The sequence below is a fragment of the Myxine glutinosa genome, chromosome 10, assembly GCF_964187855.1.
Source record: "Myxine glutinosa chromosome 10, kmMyxGlut1.1, whole genome shotgun sequence".
In the NCBI taxonomy this organism is placed as follows: domain Eukaryota; kingdom Metazoa; phylum Chordata; class Myxini; order Myxiniformes; family Myxinidae; genus Myxine; species Myxine glutinosa.
Genome location: NC_136270.1, coordinates 17,708,284 through 17,727,446, shown reverse-complemented (window position 1 = coordinate 17,727,446; position 19,163 = coordinate 17,708,284). Strand labels below are relative to the sequence as shown.

The following is a 19,163-nucleotide window of genomic DNA, read 5'->3' as shown; positions in this document are numbered from 1 at the left end:
CAGTGCCCCCATAATGTCCGTAGAATTTCTTCTTTTTTTTTTTTAGAAATCTACTATTAAATTAAAAATGAAAAGCTGAAATATCTTGTCTATAAGTATTCAAGCCCTTTGCTATATAAAAAATATATAAGCACCTTTAGAGGCCATTTTTCCCCGCAAAGCGGGGGTTGGCCTTTTTCGGGAACCGTGGTTGTTGTTGTTTTTTTCGGTCCCCTTTTTGAAGCAATGTTTTACGGCCGGATGCCCTTCCTGACGCCAACCCTTTTTGCCGCCGTTAACGACAAACAGGGAATTACCAGTGAGCTGGTACTCAATTTGCCGACCTCGGAAGGATGACAGGCTGAGTCAACCCCCCTGGCGTTAATTCAGCGATTGACTGGGATTCGAACCCAGGATCCTAGGATCCTAAGCCGGCACCCTAGCCGCTAGCCCAACACCAGGGCTTTGCTATGACGCTCCAAATCGAGATCAGGTGCATCCAATTTCCATTGATCATGCTTGAGATGTCTCTACAACTTGATTGGAAGTGAGCAACCGGGCAAGAAGGACCTTGGTCAGGGAGGTGACCAAGAACCTAATGATCACTGTGACAACTACAGGGTTCCTTGGCTGAGAAGGGAGAACCTGCCGGAAGGACAACAGTCTCTGCAGCACTTCACAAATGCAGGCTTTATGGGAGATTAGTCAGACGGAAGCCACTCTTGAAGACAAGGCACATGAGAGCACAATTGTAGTTTGTAAAAGGCACGAGAGACTCAGATCATGAGGCAAAATATTCTGTGGTCTTATGAGACTGAAAAGTTCTAAAAAAAATTAATTTCACTTTGACATTGTGGAGTATTATGTGTAGATCAGTGCTAAAATAATCTCAATTTAATCCATATTAAATTCAGGCTGTAACACAACAAAATGTGAAAAAGTCAGTGTGTGAACACTTTCTGAAGGTACTGTCTGTATACAACAACAACAACAACATGCATTTTAAGGCCATTTTCCCTGCTAGAGCGGGGGTTAGCCTTGCGGTCCCCATGACAATCTTCTCCATCTTGCCCTATATAATATACAAACGAAGAGTTAAAAAGTAATGCCTCCTATTGTTTTTCTCCAAAACAGGTATAGATATACACACTACGTACAGTAAACCCACGTCCAATGCAGATTCATTTATACACGTGGGAATAAATGCGACGATTATTTCCCGAATGCGCATAAACTTTATAATACGCAGGTTTGAATGTGGCACTGTGACCATGTCATGCACAAAGGTGTGATATCTTCTACCACCTGCGCCATTTTCAGTCTGCATCGCTCCGCGGTCGAGTGAGCTTGTGCCCAGGAGATGTATTTAACTCAACGTTATTTAGTCACCGACTGTTCTCTTAAATAAAGTATGGCACCGGAACATAAAGCGTTTCAAAGTAGTAGTGGAGTGAAAAAAATACCGTAACGTTATGACGACAGCAGAGAAAATCGTGATTTTAGACAAGTCGCGTGGCCGGATGAGTTTCATGCGAACGAGTCCACCATATACACCATTCGTTCAAGCCCTACTTCCTGGAGTTAACAGAAATAGACAATGCCCCTGAACAGGTGTTCAACGGTGATGAAAAGTGGGTTACAGGACGTACATCTCCAAGGAGCAGAAGGTAGCACACCGGTTCAAGTCTTTCAACGATCGTCTTACACTTCTTTTTTGTGGAAATACATCTGGAGACTTTCAATGCAAACCTTTCGTGCCACGACACACCAACCGGCGATGATGATTCCCTGTCCTCAAACAATTAACCCCACACCCTACAAATCTATATACATTATGTGTATTCCCTCTGAGGGTATTATTAACAAAGAACGTGCAAAATATTTGTGCTATGTTCTGCAGCCATGTTCCCCATTCCCTATTTATCCCATAAGGTGTTAAGCTTGCGTAACACGGTTTTGCTGAAATGCCCGCCATATTGGACAGGGGTTTACTGTAATCGTATGTATTTGAGCAAGTCAAATCAAACAATGATTCCCTCAGAAAATGAAAGGTTGGCAGGTATGCATAAGACTTACCTGTCATAAATGTTGCCTAAGTGTCCATTTTGTTATGTGAACAGAGTTTTGTGTAAGCAAACGATTCCTTATGTTGCTTCCTCCGTAGGTCGAGAAGGGAAACATCTGAGCGTTGGTTGGTGGGACATTTTGCTATGTGAATTTGCACCAATGGGGTCGGTCCGGGTGGAGGGGGACGAGGGGTTGGGGTGGGACATGGAAGCAGCGGTTTTATCAGCCGTAGACGAGCGCATTTTTTGCTTTCCTGCATCGTTACAAGCCCCCCTTTTCCCTTATGAACAATGTTAAGGGCAAGCAGCTGATGAAATGGGAAGAGGTATGTGTGAGTTAGCTTTTTAAAGGGTTCTGGGATTGTGGTTCCATATGTTAAAGCCAAAACATATGGTTCAGTTTATCAGCATTTTGTAATGTTCAAATCATGCAGCCACCTGTGTTATGCAGCCACGTTTCCTTGGCGGAATGAGTGACTGCCGCATCATCTTGCTTTTACTGTAATTCGATTACAAAACATCACGGAGCCATGGCGGTGAGGCTATACATCCACAGCTACACCCTCACTCCACTACCTTTGGTACAGAATTTTTGTCCTGCCTGAATACCGGACCGATTGAGTGTGGGGTTTAAAATGCAAACAGTTACGGGGGCACGCTGTTGGATTGTAATACCCTGGGTTGAACGTTTCACCCACCGGAGCCGCCATCAGTTGATTTTAAGTCCCAGGGTTCTTTTCTGCACTGCCACGGTGCTCGTGCCCATTTGGAGGGGTTCGAGTTCACATGATTACAGGAAGGTGCCATTGACGAGTTTTTAAAATGTTATATCCTCGTCGTGGCTGGAATTCGAGGAAATTGTGTCTCCAGTAACATAGCTTTTATTTGGATAATCAAGAATGGAACAGACTGAACTGGGCTAATGTGTATGTGTGATTTCACTTGGAATGTAATGTATTACAAAAAAAATGAAAGTGCACTGAAATCGGTGAATGCTGCTGAACAGGTTTGCTTTAACATGTACCTGTCAATAGCAACCTAACGGGGGAAATAAAGTGCTCGATGAATAAGAAAATGTTTCTATGACGAGGGAACAAAAGCTATTTTCACACAAAAAGCAGAGTATTGCACCTTGCACAAAACGATGAAGTGCTTTAATAAACAGGCCGACATAAAGTGTTTGCATCTCATTTATTCCAAACGCAACCGAAGCGATGATGCGTTTCTGCGACGGACGCCTCATTGCCTTGGCTTTAGTGCGACACCTCCTCACACCGGACGAGCAACTTTTAGCCGGATGGTCACCTTAACCTTTGGTTCAGACACTGGAGCGCAAGCAGCACGCGTGGAACGAGGAAACGGCGGTCCGTTACGTTGCCGTTACCGTTACGCGGACGAGGGGCGGAGACGAGTCCGGTGTCTTATGTTGGCACAGGGGGATCATGCGAAAAGGTCGTTGTACAAACGTGTCCACCTTTTGGCTGTAGTATTTTAAACACGGATGAGAACTTCATGTGCAGTGATGTGCTACTCTGATTTTGTTTTCAATCTGAACTTCAAAATGTTTTTCAATTAAGCCTATTAGTGCAAAAATAGCAATTCAATTTAAACATACAAAACGGTTTGAACAGCAAATGCACTTTTAAAAAAACACAGTTCAAGTGACGTCGGCTAAACCGGACCCGTCAATCGTGCGCATTGTGCAACATCCAAAACGCTCATATTTGTAATGTGTGGTCTTTACTTTCATGGTTTTGACCGCAGGATGATGAACTTGTTCTCTTATGAGTAACTATTGGTCCGAACCAGAGGGATTTTTTCACAAACGATGCACCCTGCACAAAGGATGCGATTCACTAAACTGCAAAATCCATACATCATTACACACCACGGAAACGCCATTGGGCCAAAGCCCATGTTTTGGGGATGTTCTTACGCGCTCACCTGATCGAGCCCGTGCCGTGTAACGAACAATTTGAACACGCGACAGCAACTCGAACGAAGATGGTAGTTTTAAAAACACGGACCATACAAAGCTTCCCGCCAGTTGACGAGAGCATACTGTTAAACACAGGTCCATGCCATGTGCATAGGCGAATGATACAAGATGGAAACAATGGATCATAGACCAGGCCCGTGTACCTTTCTACCCCATTTTGAACTCTAGTCCAAGCAACAACAGCAGAACGGTTCAAATCGGGTCAGTTTGCAGCGCCAGCGCGGCACTCGCCCAATTTGAACCGTGGACGGGCGGGCCCAGTTCGGTCCAACAACAAATTCCAACCGTTTCATACGTTGTACAAACATTAACGTGGCATTTAGCACCTTGGTTAAGACCCAAACAAACAGACCCAAACAGTTCATCGGTCAAAAAAAATATCCTTCATGACATCTCCAAGGTCACACCATTATTCCGAGCATAAACTCAAACTGCATCCATAGTTTCCTTCCATTGTCATAGCAACCCTTCAGCCACCCATCCTTGCTGTTTTTCAGGAATGCACACACCTCACAGGTAGCAGCTAAAAGTGTGGCCCATACGGTTGCGTACCCTTATGATCACCACCTGGTGCAAATACTTCAGGAAAGCGATTTACATGAAGACGACTCAGATGGGGGCTGCACCGGACATCCTCGTCTCCTTGTCCGAGTCCAAGAGAGCTAGATAACGTGAGTCCTGTACCCTCGGACCATAGAGAGGGACCAAAAACAGAAGCAAGTGGTGCTACCCAGGGTGTTTGGGAAGACGACGGCGGCAGCCGGGCAGAGTCGGTCGCAGGACCAGCCTGGCCGGGCCATTGTGTTTTCAGTGGCCAAGTGTGGGTCTTGTCCTATCGGGTAATGCAAATGTGTAGGTTTGAGGACAAACAAAAAGAGCAACAACTATCCTATGCATCTTGGTTTGTCCAAAAGATGATAATATTTGAACAAAGTGAGCAATTAACCCAAATGAGTGTCATGAAATCTTAATGCGTGTACATTCTCATTGAATGTCCATCCAGCACCACTTCAAGCTAATTATAAGCTTTATCCTTCATATTTCTCATTCCACCAACTCACAGGACAACTGGGATCACCAGTGGTGGTGAGCACAGAGGAGAGCAGGGAGCTTGCTTTATCCTCACCACTGCTGTGCCTCCTGTAGAGCAAAGCAACCGGCGATACAAACAAAACATGTTACATCAACTTTCCCGTGCAAGTGCATGCAGATCTGGGCACACGAAAACATTAATGACAGCAAAATAGATACCCCCTTAATACGACTGACTGGTACTTGGCTTCTCTACCATGTCAGTACCTCCGAGAATGTACCGCAGCAGAGATGTCTGGTCCTGAGAACATAGAAAAGCAACCAAAAGCTGGAGGTGGCGCGTCGCTCTCAGCTTCGCCATACCCCCACCGCACATCCGAACTCCTGCAACCACAGAACCGCATCCTTAACGACTCTACCCACCGACAAAAAAAAAATCAAAAGGTTAAAGGTCAGAATGGTGTTCTTTAGCAAGAGAAAAAGGTTATGTACCCCAGAGTACTGGTGTTGCTGGTAGGAATCCAAGGAGGCCCGGGTTCCAGCCCACCACGTTCGGTCATGGTTCCCCAGTTGCGCAGAGGGCTTGGAGATACCGGATGGTGGTCTCTCTGCTGCTGTTGCTGTATGACTTGAGCTAGATTAGCCACGTAGCGAGCATATTCTGGGTCTCTCTCAGCTGGATTACAGAAGGAGAACCAGAAAAAGACTTTCATAAGCTTCTGGGTATTGTTGGAGCATGATACCAAGGGTGAGCTACGAGATATTCGACAAAGTGGGAAAATACATGTTAATACACTACTGGTCAAAAGTTTTAGAACACCTCAATTTCTCCAGTTTTTATTGAAATTTAAGCAATTCAAGTCCAGTGAATAACCTGAAATGGTACAACGGTAAGCAGTAAACTGCTCGAGGGTAAAACAAAGTTTGCGTTAAGCCCCTGTCGCACCTTGACGATTTAGCCAGCGTATGCCGAGTGCCGACGTATCAAAATTGAGTGCTGGTGTGAGTCATACGCTGGCATACGTCGACAAATTTTGTGCATGCACAAAATTTGTCGACGAGCTCGGCGTACTACGACGTATGCCAGCGTGCTCTTAACGTAGCCAAATTTTTCATACGTCGGCATACGCTGGCTAAAACGTCAAGGTGTGACAGCGGCTTTAGCAAAAACGGGAAAATAATGTAAATTGCACAGTTATATTGTAAAAAAGGCCTTCTTCAGGGAACAAGTAATGGGTTAACAACTTACACCTGTTCTGCAGCAATGTAAGTAAATTAAGCCTTGAAAATTGATGCAAACAATTCCTACAGGTGTCCCAACCTCTGCTGATTACTTGATTACAAACACCCTGTCTGTATAAAAGCAGTATTGGAACAAACTGTTATTACACCCTCTGAAGCATTATTTGGACAATATTGCACTGCAGAACCACCTTTTGAGGCCATTTTTCCCCGTAGAGCAGGGGTTGGCCTTTTTGGGGCACCGTGGTCCCCTTTTGGAAGCAATGTTTTATGGCCGGATGCCCTTCCTGCCGCCAACCCTGTTAGTCACCTCTTGCGACACGCAGGGAATTACCAGTGAACTGGTACTCACTGCAGGAAGTAGTATATTGGAAACTGGAGGAAACTATGACAGAAAGAGGTCTGGCAGACCCAAAACCACAACAGAATCAGAAAACAAGTTTCTGAGAGTCAACAGCTTGCGTGATAGGCGGCTCACGGGACAACAGCTTCAAGCACAGCTTAACACTGGTCGAAGTAAGCAAGTCTCAGTTTCAACTGTGAAGAGAAGACTTCGAGCTGCAGGGTTGACAGGTCGAGTGGCAGTAAGAAAGCCATGGCTAAGATGGCAAAATAAGAAAAAGAGGCTTGCCTGGGCCATGAAGCACGGCCAGTGGACTAGTGAAGACTGGAAGAAGGTCTTCTAATCAAAATTTGAAATCGTTGGTTCATCACGCAGGGTTTTTGTATGCCGTAGTCAGCGAAAGGATGGTTCCTCAGTGTGTGACACTAACTGTCAAACATGGAGGAGGAAGCGTGATGGTCTGAGGATCTTTTGCTAGATCCAAGAGTCGGAGACTTGCACAGAGTAACTGGCACCGTGAACCAAAAGGGCTACCACAGCATTTTGCAGCGCCATGCAATACCCTCTGGTATACGCCTAGTTGGTCAGGGGTTCATCCTACAGCAAGATAATGACCCTAAACACACCTCCAGGCTATGTCAAAACTACCTTCGAGGAAAAGAACAAGACGGTGGGCTTCAAATCATGGAATGGCCAGCACAGTCTCCAGACTTAAACCCCATCGAGCTGGTTTGGGATAAACTGGACAGAAGGGTGAAAGCAAAGCAACCTACAAGTGCAACACATTTCTGGGAACTTCTGCAACAGTGTTGGGAAGAACTTCCCGAACAATATTTGATTTCCATTGTAGAAAGAATGCCACGAGTGTGTTTGGCGGTTATATCTGCAAAAGGTGGCTACTTTGCTGAGTCAAAAATTTAAATTAAATTTTGTTAAACAAAATGATTCTATGATTTATTTTTTATCTCCAATTGTTTATTTGTTGTATGCTTAATTTCAGAGTACATTGAGACATTAAACTGCGTGAATTTCAATAAAAACTGGAAAATTTGAGGTGTTCTAAAACTTTTCACCAGTCGTGTACATCGTTAAATAATTAATGAAAGGAAGAATTTGCGTTAATTTGCGTTAATTAATTTACGTTAATTTGCTCCGCCTCACCTGCAGGATCTGACACGAGAAACTTCCTGGCTATTTCACATGCACCATCACCTTGGATTCGACTTGGCCACGTATTGTTCCGAGCTGGCATCGGCCGATTGTGTAACTGAAGGTTATCAAGATCAAAAGGTGAGCCAGAAATTCTCAGCCTTTGGAACTCCACGGCTGTAGGCAAAGGCATGCTGGGAAAACCAGGCCGGGGAGAACGCCAGGTTTGCGATGGAATGCTCCCAGCCTTGGTTGCATAAGATGTTGTGGAAGTAGAAGAGACTTTGCCAATATTTGAAAAGCATGTTGGCCGCTCATCATGCTGTACCTGCCATCTTTCGGTTTGTGGCCTGTTCATAGACACACCCGAGAGGAAGTCTATCACCTCTTGCATTTCCCTGTCGCTGGGCAAACTTGTATTTTTGCCATCTGTTAGTGCAAAGGACCAGGGGTCCGATTTATTTGAAGCGAGCCTTGGCATAGTCCTGCAACCCCTGGAGTCTCCAGCTGCTCTCCTGGTCAAAGAAGATGAAGGCTGTTTGCCACACCAAAGCGTGGCCAGCGCGCCGCCTTCATGAGGCTTCGTCCGCTTGTCATCGCGCATGGACGCGGCTGGCGCTCCAGCCCACGAGGCACGTTTCGCGAAGCGGGAGGTGAGCCTAGAAAAGGTGCGTTGCAGCCCTCCGGCCTTGGCTGTCACAGCTGCGGGGTTGACGGGAGTGGCAGATGCAAATTCTCGTTCTCGACGCAATTGCAGATGCACGCTTGGCAAGGGTTGCTCTCTGTAATGTGAATAAATTACAAGTTTATTAGCATTGGAAACAACAAATAATTGTTGTGATCTTGTATATGAAGTGGAATTAAGAGGGCTGTTTCCTTCTGAAGTCTTGTAACATGCCATACCTGCCATAATGCCAGGATTCCAAGTCAAATGTAGCTGCGTACAGGACATCCACAAGTACAAGCGTCTTTTCAGGATCCAACCAACGTCTTAATAGTGACATCGTTGCTGGGTCTTCCTTTACACACCTGTTGGCACGCATGTATCCAAATATTTTAGGAATTAGTGATGGAATGATCAACCCACAAAATAACTACTACACATGGAAGTTTAAGCTTGTGAAAAAAAATCCGTCTGAATCAAGAAAATATTACCAGACCTAAAGCAGCTTGTGGCCGACCTTACCAAGTTGAAGGGACCTGAACCACAATGGTTCCGGTGTCACAGGATATCTGAGAAGCAAGCGCCTCTCGATCTTGAGCTTGTGCTGTGTCCACCACCACCTGACAATGAGAAGTGACGAAGAGGTAGAAGAGGAAAAGACTAAATCTAATGCTTGCCTTAATAAGACCCATTGTTACGTGCGGCTAAACGTCAAGACAAGAATCTTCGGTGTGAACATGCACACGTGTAATTTGGCAGCTGAACAAAAACGAGTCTGTGAAAAGGCTCATCATCACAAGAGGGATGGAGCAAATCTATTCCATCCGGTCCCCCTTACCTCCCCCGACTTTCCAGGAAATTGTTCACAAATTTTCCCGTTTCCTAAATATCCAAAACTAGTAAACAGTCCATCAAAATGACGGGTTGCAACACTTTATTCAAAGGTGCAGCCTTGTGAGCGTGCCAAAGTCTGAAGCCTCGGCTTAGTATCAGGTGTGCTTATCTCTTCTCTATTTATTAATATATCCTACGGACGTAAATTAACATTCGTTTTACTCTGTGAGTGTTCCACATCATGTGGTGAAACATAACCTCCATCCACCTTCGGTGGCGGTGGTAACGAAAACAAGCAAACATTGCATACCCTCACCCGAACTTGTGTGGTTTTATAGTATGTAATTTATAAACTTACTTACATTCTAGTTGTACATACTTTAAAGACATACTCACATTCTAATTGTACATACTTTATAGATGTTCTCACATGCTAATTGTACATACTTTATAGATGTATTCACATTCTAATTGTGATACTTTATAGATGTATTCACATTCTAATTGTGCATACTTTATAGATGTTCTCACATGCTAATTGTACATACTTCATAGATGTTCTCACATGCTAATTGTACATACTTTATAGATGTATTCACATTCTAATTGTGCATACTTTATAGATGTATTCACATTCTAATTGTACATACTTTATAGATGTTCTCACATGCTAATTGTACATACTTTATAGATGTTCTCACATGCGAATTGTACATACTTTTTGATATACTCACATTCTAATTGTACATACTTTATAAATGTACTCACATTCTAATTGTACATACTTTATAGATGTTCTCACATGCTAATTGTACATACTTTATAAATGTTCTCACATGCTAATTGTACATACTTTATAGATGTACTCACATTATAATTGTACATACTTTATAGATGTATTCACATTCTAATTGTACATACTTTATAGATGTATTCACATTCTAATTGTACATACTTTATAGATATACTCACATTTTAATTGTACATACTTTATAGATATACTCATATTCTAATAGTACGTTCTTTATAGACATACTCACATTTCAATTGTACATATTTTATAGAGGTACTCGGTTGAAAAGAGAGAACATGTACTACTAAGTACCACCACTCCACCAGCTGTCATTGGTGACCATCATTAGCACATTCAGTGTGGACAAATAAACAAACAAACGGACCCAAATACAATACCCTCTCCTTTGGCAAGGGTAATAAAAGTGTAAAGAATGGTGTGAGTCTAATCGAGCATCTTCCTTCATTTGAGCCAAATCATCGATCAGGAGTTATTCCATATGTAGGACATTAGTACAACAGAGAATTATCATAATAAATGGCTAAACCGAGAGAAATGAGTGCATTCTAATGTCCCCCTTACCAAGCCGGCTTGTCCAAAGAGAAGCTGCACGGCCGTCTTGCACGCGGTGCGCCACACGGACGGACATACGTGGAAGAGGATCTCAGCTGCAATCTCCTCTTCCGTTTTCATTGAAGACTGTACATCTTTGTCATTTCCATTTTGCTCCTTTTCTTCTTCCTGCCTGTTGCCATTGGCACAGTTTTGCGATTGACTTGCAGTTTCACATTCTTTTTCTTTGTCCGATCTCTTGCCAATCACCCACTTTCCTCCAGATGCCTCCTCGATCAACCGTCTAACAGCCATCTGCAAAGAGAATGGTGAACTTCATCAGGTATAGCTACAAAAGTTTCCCAACAGCACAAGTGCTTGTTTGGGGGTGATAATTAGCAATCATTATTTAGATTATCTGGAAAACAACTTGCATTCTTTTGCATCGGAAGTTATTGTTTTTTCTTTTTGATCCCAAGACTTTGGTAGCAGCACCACAATAAATTAGAAAATTGCTATCTTAGGGTTGAATTTGTGATGCTTTGAAATATATATATTTATATACTGAAGGAACTGCGCTCCAACGCGAGTCGAAAGAATTGACGCGACCAAAGACGGAATTCGTCCGAGTTGCTTTATTGAAACAAAACAGCTCAGGTATTCTGACAAGCCCGTTTATCGGGCAGCAATATATATACACATTTATGTCGGGAAGTTTGCCTGGGAAAAGCTATACCGGGCATGCCCGGGTGTCAAGGGCGAGCCTTGGAAAGGCGAGTCTGGACCTGCCCGGGCGTGTTTGGCTGCGGTCTGGCAAGTCGAGGCTGGGCGTGCCCGGGCGCTCTGGACGAGCCCTGGAAAGGCGATAGCGGGCATGCCCGGACGCTCTGGGCGAGCCCTGGAAAGGCGATAGCGGGCATGCCCGGACGCTCTGGGCAAGCCCTGAAAAGGTGATAGCGGGCATGCCCGGACGCTCTGGGCGAGCCCTGGAAAGGCGAGAGCGGGCATGCCCGGGGAAGACGAGACCGGGCGTGCCCGGGAGGTTCGGGCGTGCCCGGGAACAGTGAGTCCGGGCATGCCCGGGAGAGGCGCGTCTGGCCGTGTTCTGGCCGGTGCAAGGCGATTGTGTGCATCCAGCGGTAACCGCTACACACGCCCCTCCAGAATCGACCTGCACCGGCAGGGTCAATTTAAGGGGGGTCCGGATGACCCGGCCGAAGCGACCCCTGGAGGGTCGTGGGGAGGGGTCCGACGTGGTGGTGGGTGGTCGAGCGGGGGGAACTGTGGACGGGGGGCGGCCTCGCCGCGGAGGAAGGGCCAACCGTGGTGGTCGGTCGACGTCCATGTGCGCCGGTTTGAGGCGGTCCACAGAAATCCGGTCCGGCCGGCCGCCGAAGTCGACGATGAAAGACTTGTCGCCCCGTCGCAGGACCCGGAAGGGCCCGTCGTACGGCGGCCGGAGTGGCCCCCGGTGCGCGTCATGACGCACAAAGACGTACTCCGCTGTGCGAAGCGCCGGGGGGACGTAGGACTGGGGGCCACCGTGGCGGGACGTCGGCACGGGGGCAAATCGTCGGGCGGCCTCCTGGAGGTCCGAGCGCTGGCGAGCGGCGGACCAGGGACTGGTAGCGTCGGGCACGAATTCGCCCGGGACGCGGAGCGGCTGGCCGTAGACGAGCTCGGCGGCGGACGCCTGGAGGTCTTCCTTGGGGGCCGTGCGAAGGCCCAAAAGGACCCACGGCAGCCGGTCGGCCCAACCGTCGTCCTGAAGGCCGGCCATGAGTGCGGCCTTCATGGAGCGGTGAAACCGCTCGCACAACCCGTTGGCTTGGGGGTGGTAGGCCGTGGTGCGGTGCAGCGTGACCCCCAACGAACGGGCGACCGCGCCCCAAAGCTCAGACGTGAACTGTGGGCCGCGGTCGGACGAGATGTCCGCTGGTGCGCCGAAGCGCGCGACCCAGGTGGCGATGAACGCCTGCGCCACGTCGGCGGTGGTGGTGGAGGCGAGGGGCACGGCCTCCGGCCACCTGGTGGTCCTGTCCACCATGGTGAGCAGGTGGGTGAACCCCCGCGAGGGGGGCAGGGGACCCACCAGGTCCACGTGGACGTGGTCGAAACGCCGTTCAGGCACGGCGAAAGGTGCCAGCGGGGCCTGGGTGTGGCGGTGGACCTTGACCCGCTGGCAGGCCGTGCAGGCGTTGGCCCAGTCGCGGATGTTTCGTCGAAGGCCGTGCCAGACGAAACGCGCCGACACCAGCTTCTGAGAAGCTTTCCGGCCCGGGTGAGAAAGGCCGTGGATGGAGGCGAAGATGCGGCGCTGCCAGGAAACGGGCACGATGGGGCGAGGCTGGCCCTGGGAGACGTCGCAGAGCAGGACGGTGCCCGCGAAGGGAATGTCGGCCAGGCGGAGGCCCGTGTCCGCCGCACGGAGTGCCTGCACCGAGGCGTCGGTGGTCTGGTCGGCCGCCATGAGCGCGAAGTCCACGCCGAGGTGGACTGCGTTCGCGCTGGCCCGAGAAAGACAGTCGGCCACGGCGTTGTCTTTGCCGGCGAAGTGCCGGATGTCCGTGGTGAACTCCGACACGGCGGAGAGGTGGCGCTGCTGGCGGGCCGACCACGGCTCCGTGACCTTAGCCATTGCGTAGACCAACGGCTTGTGGTCGACGAAAGCCGTGAACGGGCGGCCCTCCAGGAGGTGTCGGAAATGGCGAACGGCCAGGAATAGCCCGAGCAGCTCGCGGTCGAACGTGCTGTAGTTTAACTCGTTCGGCCGAAGTTGCCGGCTGAAAAAAGCGAGTGGCTGCCAAACCCCGTCCACCCATTGCTCATGGACGGCGCCCACCGCGTAGTTGGAGGCGTCCGTAGTGAGGGCGATGGGCGCGTTGAGCACCGGGTGAGCCAGCAGCGTTGCTTCGGCGAGGGCCCGTTTGGCGCTGGCGAAGGCCGCGTCCATGGCCGCGGACCAAACAATGTCATGCTTGGCTGGCTTGCCCCGGAGGGCCTCGTAAAGGGGCCGCATGAGCTGAGCAGCGCGGGGCACGAATCGGTGATAAAAATTCACCATGCCGAGGAACTCTTGGAGGGCCTTGATGGAACGGGGACGCGGGAACGTGGTGATGGCCTCGACCTTGGTCGGCAGCGGCACGGCTCCGGTCTTGGTGATGCGGTGGCCCAAAAAGTCAACGGTCGTCGCGCCGAAGTGGCATTTGACCGGGTTGACAATTAAGCCGTGCTCGCTGAGGCGACCGAACAGTGTTCGGAGGTGGAGGAGGTGCTCGGCGTGGGACGTGCTGGCGACGAGGATATCGTCCAGATAGACGAAAAGAAACGGCAGGTCGCGCAGCACGCCGTCCATCAAGCGCTGGAACGCCTGGGCCGCGTTCTTGAGGCCAAACGGCATCCGCAAAAATTCGAACAGGCCGAACGGCGTGATGACGGCCGTCTTCGGGACGTCGGCCGCCCGGACAGGTACCTGGTGGTAGCCCCGTATCAGGTCAATTTTCGAAAAGATGACCCGTCCCGCCAAACGGGCGGAAAAGTCCTGAATATGCGGGATCGGGTACCTGTCGGGGGTGGTAGCGTCGTTGAGACGGCGGTAGTCGCCACACGGGCGCCATCCACCCCCCGGCTTTGGCATGATGTGCAGTGGCGAGGCCCACACGCTATCGGAGCGCCGCACGATGCCGAGGTGCTCCAACGCGTCGAACTCGGCCTTCGCCACGGTGAGCTTGGCCGGGTCGAGGCGGCGGGCCCGTAGTGGGTATGTGGTGCTCGATCCCGTGCCGCACCGCGACGGCCGAAAACGTCGGCCGCGTGAGGGCCGGGAATTCCGCGAGCAGGCGAGTGAACTCGTTCGCTGCCGGGAGGGCGCACGCCAGTTCGGTCGGCGCGGAGCTGCTCATCGTGCACGCCAGGGAGCTGAAGGTCTCGGCGTTGACAAGGCGACGACGTTTGACGTCGACCAGCAGCCCGTGCGCGCAGAGGAAGTCGGCGCCCAGCAAAGCCATGGGGACGCAGGCGGTCACAAAAGTCCATTGAAAACGCTGGCTGCCGAAGCAGAGGGTGACGACGCGTGGGCCGAAAGTGCGTATGGCCGAGCCATTAGCAGCGACCAAAGAGGGGCCTCAAACGGCGTCCCGCCTGTCCTGCTCGGAGGCGGGTATGACGCTCAGTTGGGCGCCGGTGTCACACAGGAAACGCCGCCCAGACGCTTTGTCCTGAATAAACAGCAAGTTGCCCGAGTGGCCGGCGTTCATGGCTGGGAATGAACGCCGGCCCGGCCGTTTACCGACCTGCCGAAAGTGCACGGGGGCCGGCACGTCCGAGCCTTGTGTCCGAACCTGGCGTGGTAATACCACGCCCGGTCAGGTGGAGGCCCCGGTCGTCGTGTCGGAAGCGGGCGGTGCGGCGTGGCGGCCACCAGTTGCACCGGCAGTTCGGCCTCCAACCGCGCAGGGCGCTCGGGTGTCGTGGGCGTCGCCTCGGACGGCAGCGGGCTCCAGGTAACCGCGCCGATGTGCTGGCCCGCCAAGGAGATCTTATCGGCTTCCCTGGCGAGGGCGCGGGAATCCGTGATCAACGTGCCAGCCAGGGCGAGGCGTACCGGGTGAGGCAGCTGGCGAAGGAACAGCTCGCGGAACAGAAAATCCGGAGAGTGCTCACCGAGCAACGAGAGCATATAGTCCATGCGCTCGGACGGGCGCGTGTCGCCGAGCTCGGGCAGAGCGAGCAGGCGCCGTGCGCGTGCTGCCGGTGAGAGGGCGAAAGCGTCGAGGAGGAGTGTCTTCAGCGCGTCGTATTTGTCAGCAGCCGGCGGGTGCTCGAGGAGGCTCAAGGCGCGGGCCGCGGTGGCGGAACCGAGCGCCGCCACAACATGGTGGAAGCGGGTGTCGTCCGCGGTGATGCCTCGCAGGGCGAACTGAGAGTCCGCCTGAGCGAACCAAACAGCCGCGTGAGCCTCCCAGAAGGTAGGCAGTTTAAGCGTCACTGCCGTATCCATGTCGGTAGGTCACCAATGAAGGAACTGCGCTCCAACGCGAGTCGAAAGAATTGACGCGACCAAAGACGGAATTCGTCCGAGTTGCTTTATTGAAACAAAACAGCTCAGGTATTCTGACAAGCCCGTTTATCGGGCAGCAATATATATACACATTTATGTCGGGAAGGTTGCCCGGCAAAAGCTATACCGGGCATGCCCGGGTGTCACGGGCGAGCCTTGGAAAGGTGAGTCTGGACCTGCCCGGGCGTGTTTGGCTGCGGCCTGGCAAGTCGAGGCTGGGCGTGCCCGGGCGCTCTGGACGAGCCCTGGAAAGGCGATAGCGGGCATGCCCGGACGCTCTGGGCGAGCCCTGGAAAGGCGATAGCGGGCATGCCCGGACGCTCTGGGCGAGCCCTGAAAAGGCGATAGCGGGCATGCCCGGACGCTCTGGGCGAGCCCTGGAAAGGCGAGAGCGGGCATGCCCGGGAAAGACGAGACCGGGCGTGCCCGGGAGGTTCGGGCATGCCCGGGAGAGGCGCGTCTGGCCGTGTTCTGGCCGGTGCAAGGCGATTGTGTGCATCCAGCGGTAACCGCTACAATACCATAATATTAAATAATACCCCCTAACTTGGTGAGGTAGCAAAGCACAAGTTGAGTCCCATAACAGCAAATGCTGCACGACCTGTTAGCAACGAGCATCATCTCCCCACACAAATGCATCGTCTCTGCTCTCAGGCAGGATAAATTAACACAAAAATGATTTCCACTGATGTTATGCGCATACAAAAACCACCAACTTTATGGTTAAATTTTTATTTTTAAGAAAACTTCGCATGGTCATAAGTAAACGATTTCAGTGTGCTGTCGTCTTGTCGAGCTCACAAATGCAGAACCCGGATCGGCGGCTCTGCCGTCATTTACTTGCGACTATAAATCTTGGCCTAGACCTGAGGACCTCACGGAGGCCATCCTAGTTTGGAAGTGATGTGTTGGTATTCTTATGTGCATGGTCAGTGTCATGTCGCTTTCAGGCTTAGAGAGACGTTTTTGTTTAATATAGACTAGAATATAAGGCCCGTCGCTTCGCTGACGGAAATACCAATCTTTGCTGTGATGGCTAATCTATGGGGGAAGAAAAAAAAAAAAGGGATTCCTGGGAGATCCTGCTCTCCGTGCAGGGATAACCAACATCACGTGTTGGCATTTGCAGTTTTGACACGCATGTCCATGTACCCATAAACAAAAAATTGGCTCACAAACACCCGCATGAGTTACCCGAATCCACCGTAGTTGGATTTATTGAAATCCGTTCTCAAGTTACAACACGACAAACAGACAAACACGGCTCCTTTTATAATATAGACAGATATACAATAGTGAGGGTCTGTGTTTGTGTGTGTGTTGGCTTAGCGGTTAGGGCACCGGCTTGGGATCCTCGGATCCTGGGTTCAAATCCCGGTCGATCGCTGAATTAACGCCAGGGGGGTTGACTCAGTCTGTCATCCTTCCGAGGTCAGCAAATTGAGTACCAGCTTGCTGGGATGAATGATCACGGTGTGTACCCCGATTTAGAATAGGTACACCGTATCCCTGCGCATCGTAAGAGCGTGACCAACGGTTGGCGTCAGGAAGGGCATCCGGCCATAAAAACATTGCCTCAAACAGGGAACCATGATTGTCATGGGGCCCGCAAGGCTAACCCCCACTCTAGCGGGGAAAATGGCCTTAATAGTGCAGCGGCATAGCAAACCAATTGTGCATTTTGTGATGGAAGCACCAAATTTGGCAGAATGATAGAATATTATATGGAGAACATTTTCAGATATGGAACCACTTTGGAATTCACCCCAATGTGGCCGCCATATTGGATTTCAAAATGGCGGCTTAAAAATCTTTAATTACAAATATTTCTGGTTCTATACCAGCTACAGCCTTGATTTTAGTGTCTGGATGTACAAACTTGAGGTCAAGGAATTGAATGGTTCTACTTAGAAGTTGATTTACTGACGCCATATTGGATTTCAAGATGGCGGAAATTGATTTACTGACGCCATATTGGATGTTCTAAGGGCTGCAACAAGTCAGCTTTGGAACCAAAGCGGAGCTGTCCATTTTGCGAGAGTGCTGGCGGATGTGCGCTGTTCTCATGTTTGAAGAACTGCTCGAGACCCCCATCTCTGGTTTGGCATGTGATGTATAGTCTGGAGAAGAGCTCTGAATCACTCTTTGCAGAGGCTACTTGTTGTTTGCTCTTCTGGGCAGCTTTGACCTTGATGGATGAAAACAACGGGAGTTTGTTGCGTTTGATGACATCATTGAGTGGCTTGGATCTGTCTGCCAGACGTTCCTTCTCAAATGAATGGAACTGATCTCTCCCAATCTGTAAAGCTGTACGCACAGTATCTACAACAGCTGGGCCCAATATCTCCAGTGTGCCCAGGACCAGCAAATCTGTGCTTTCTTCTTCAAAGGGGCTGCCCATCTCTTCGATGACTGTTGTCAGTGCACGGACATCTTGGACGAACTTCTTCTGCACACTGTCGGTTTGCTCATGGTGGTGGGTGTGCTCTCCCCTTTGGCGCAGTTGCTGTGAGGTCTCAAATTCTGTGATGACCCGAGCAACTGCGGGGCCAGCCACCATCCACCGTCGAAGGGCACTTGGATTTTCAGTTAGGCCCACTGCCCCGCCATCGCCTTTGACCGTGGCATTGTTTTGTTCATGAGCCTGGTCTAGGGAGATGGCGGAGAAAGCATGCCTAGTCTTCTTGGATGTGAAGTGCCCCGCATGGAACTTGGCAGCAACATCTGGGTGTTTCTCTGCAATGCCAACCATGTCCCTGATGTGGACTGGTAACCAGCGAGCATAGTGGATATGGCCCAATGCAGCGAACCATGCAGCTAGCTCTGGTAGGGTGTCCATGTACAGCGTGAAGTTGGACTCTCTCAGTGAACGTATGTAGAGGAGTATACAGAGCTCCAGGTTAAGTACAGTGGCCCAGTACTGAAACTGTGGACATGCCGCTGCTCTCTGGTCACACCATGCCTCGAACTCCAATGGTTCCTCATCTCTTGCAGTTGCTCTTTCGTTGTATATGTCATATTACATGCACGATGCTGCAGTATGTGTAGGGCAGCAACAGTTACTTGGTGGGCGCGTCTTGTACGGCTGACGTGAGCTGCACGCAAGAAGGAGTCTGCTGTGCCAGCTGTTGCTATCTCTGCCTGAACCAATGCCTGTGTCCAACCGCTGTTTTGCAGCCAGTCTCCTGCTGTCTTCAAAGCTGCCATCTCTGTGTGTAGACCACCCAGCATGACCACAAAGAGATCTTCACCATGTGTGTCTGGCCAGTTCCATTGCACCTGCTTGGCGATCGCATAAAGTGGTTGGTCCAGTGTGACGACGGGTATCTGTCCAGGGTTTAGCTCATTGATCGCTGCTTTCACGACATCCATGGCATGGCGGATCATTGCCACTGAGTGGGCTTGGTCATGGAAGAGGGGAAGCAAGGCAGTGGGTGTGACTGTGATACTA

General features: G+C 50.2%; 2 protein-coding genes across 8 annotated transcripts in view; one reads left to right on the top strand and one right to left on the bottom strand.

The window, feature by feature from the left end:
• LOC137434201 (protein LSM14 homolog A) overlaps positions 1-3,221 on the top strand; it is a 41,315-nt gene extending 38,094 nt beyond the window's left edge. For both annotated transcript variants that reach the window (XM_068126978.2, XM_068126977.2), the window contains exon 11: positions 2,144-3,221. In XM_068126978.2, coding sequence (XP_067983079.1) covers positions 2,144-2,164 — 21 coding nt within the window. In that variant the 3' untranslated portion in view covers positions 2,165-3,221. The remainder of the gene's footprint in view (positions 1-2,143) is intronic.
• Positions 3,220-19,163, bottom strand: part of LOC137434199 (granule associated Rac and RHOG effector protein 1) — a 48,612-nt gene continuing 32,668 nt past the window's right edge. For all 6 annotated transcript variants that reach the window (XM_078785373.1, XM_068126974.2, XM_068126972.2 and 3 more), the window contains 8 exons: positions 10,684-10,968; positions 8,997-9,094; positions 8,714-8,839; positions 7,823-8,592; positions 5,569-5,752; positions 5,344-5,460; positions 5,106-5,184; positions 3,220-4,876 (listed from right to left, as the gene is read on the bottom strand). In XM_078785373.1, the coding sequence (XP_078641499.1) occupies positions 4,568-4,876; positions 5,106-5,184; positions 5,344-5,460; positions 5,569-5,752; positions 7,823-8,592; positions 8,714-8,839; positions 8,997-9,094; positions 10,684-10,968 (1,968 nt within the window). In that variant the 3' untranslated portion in view covers positions 3,220-4,567. The remainder of the gene's footprint in view (positions 4,877-5,105; positions 5,185-5,343; positions 5,461-5,568; positions 5,753-7,822; positions 8,593-8,713; positions 8,840-8,996; positions 9,095-10,683; positions 10,969-19,163) is intronic.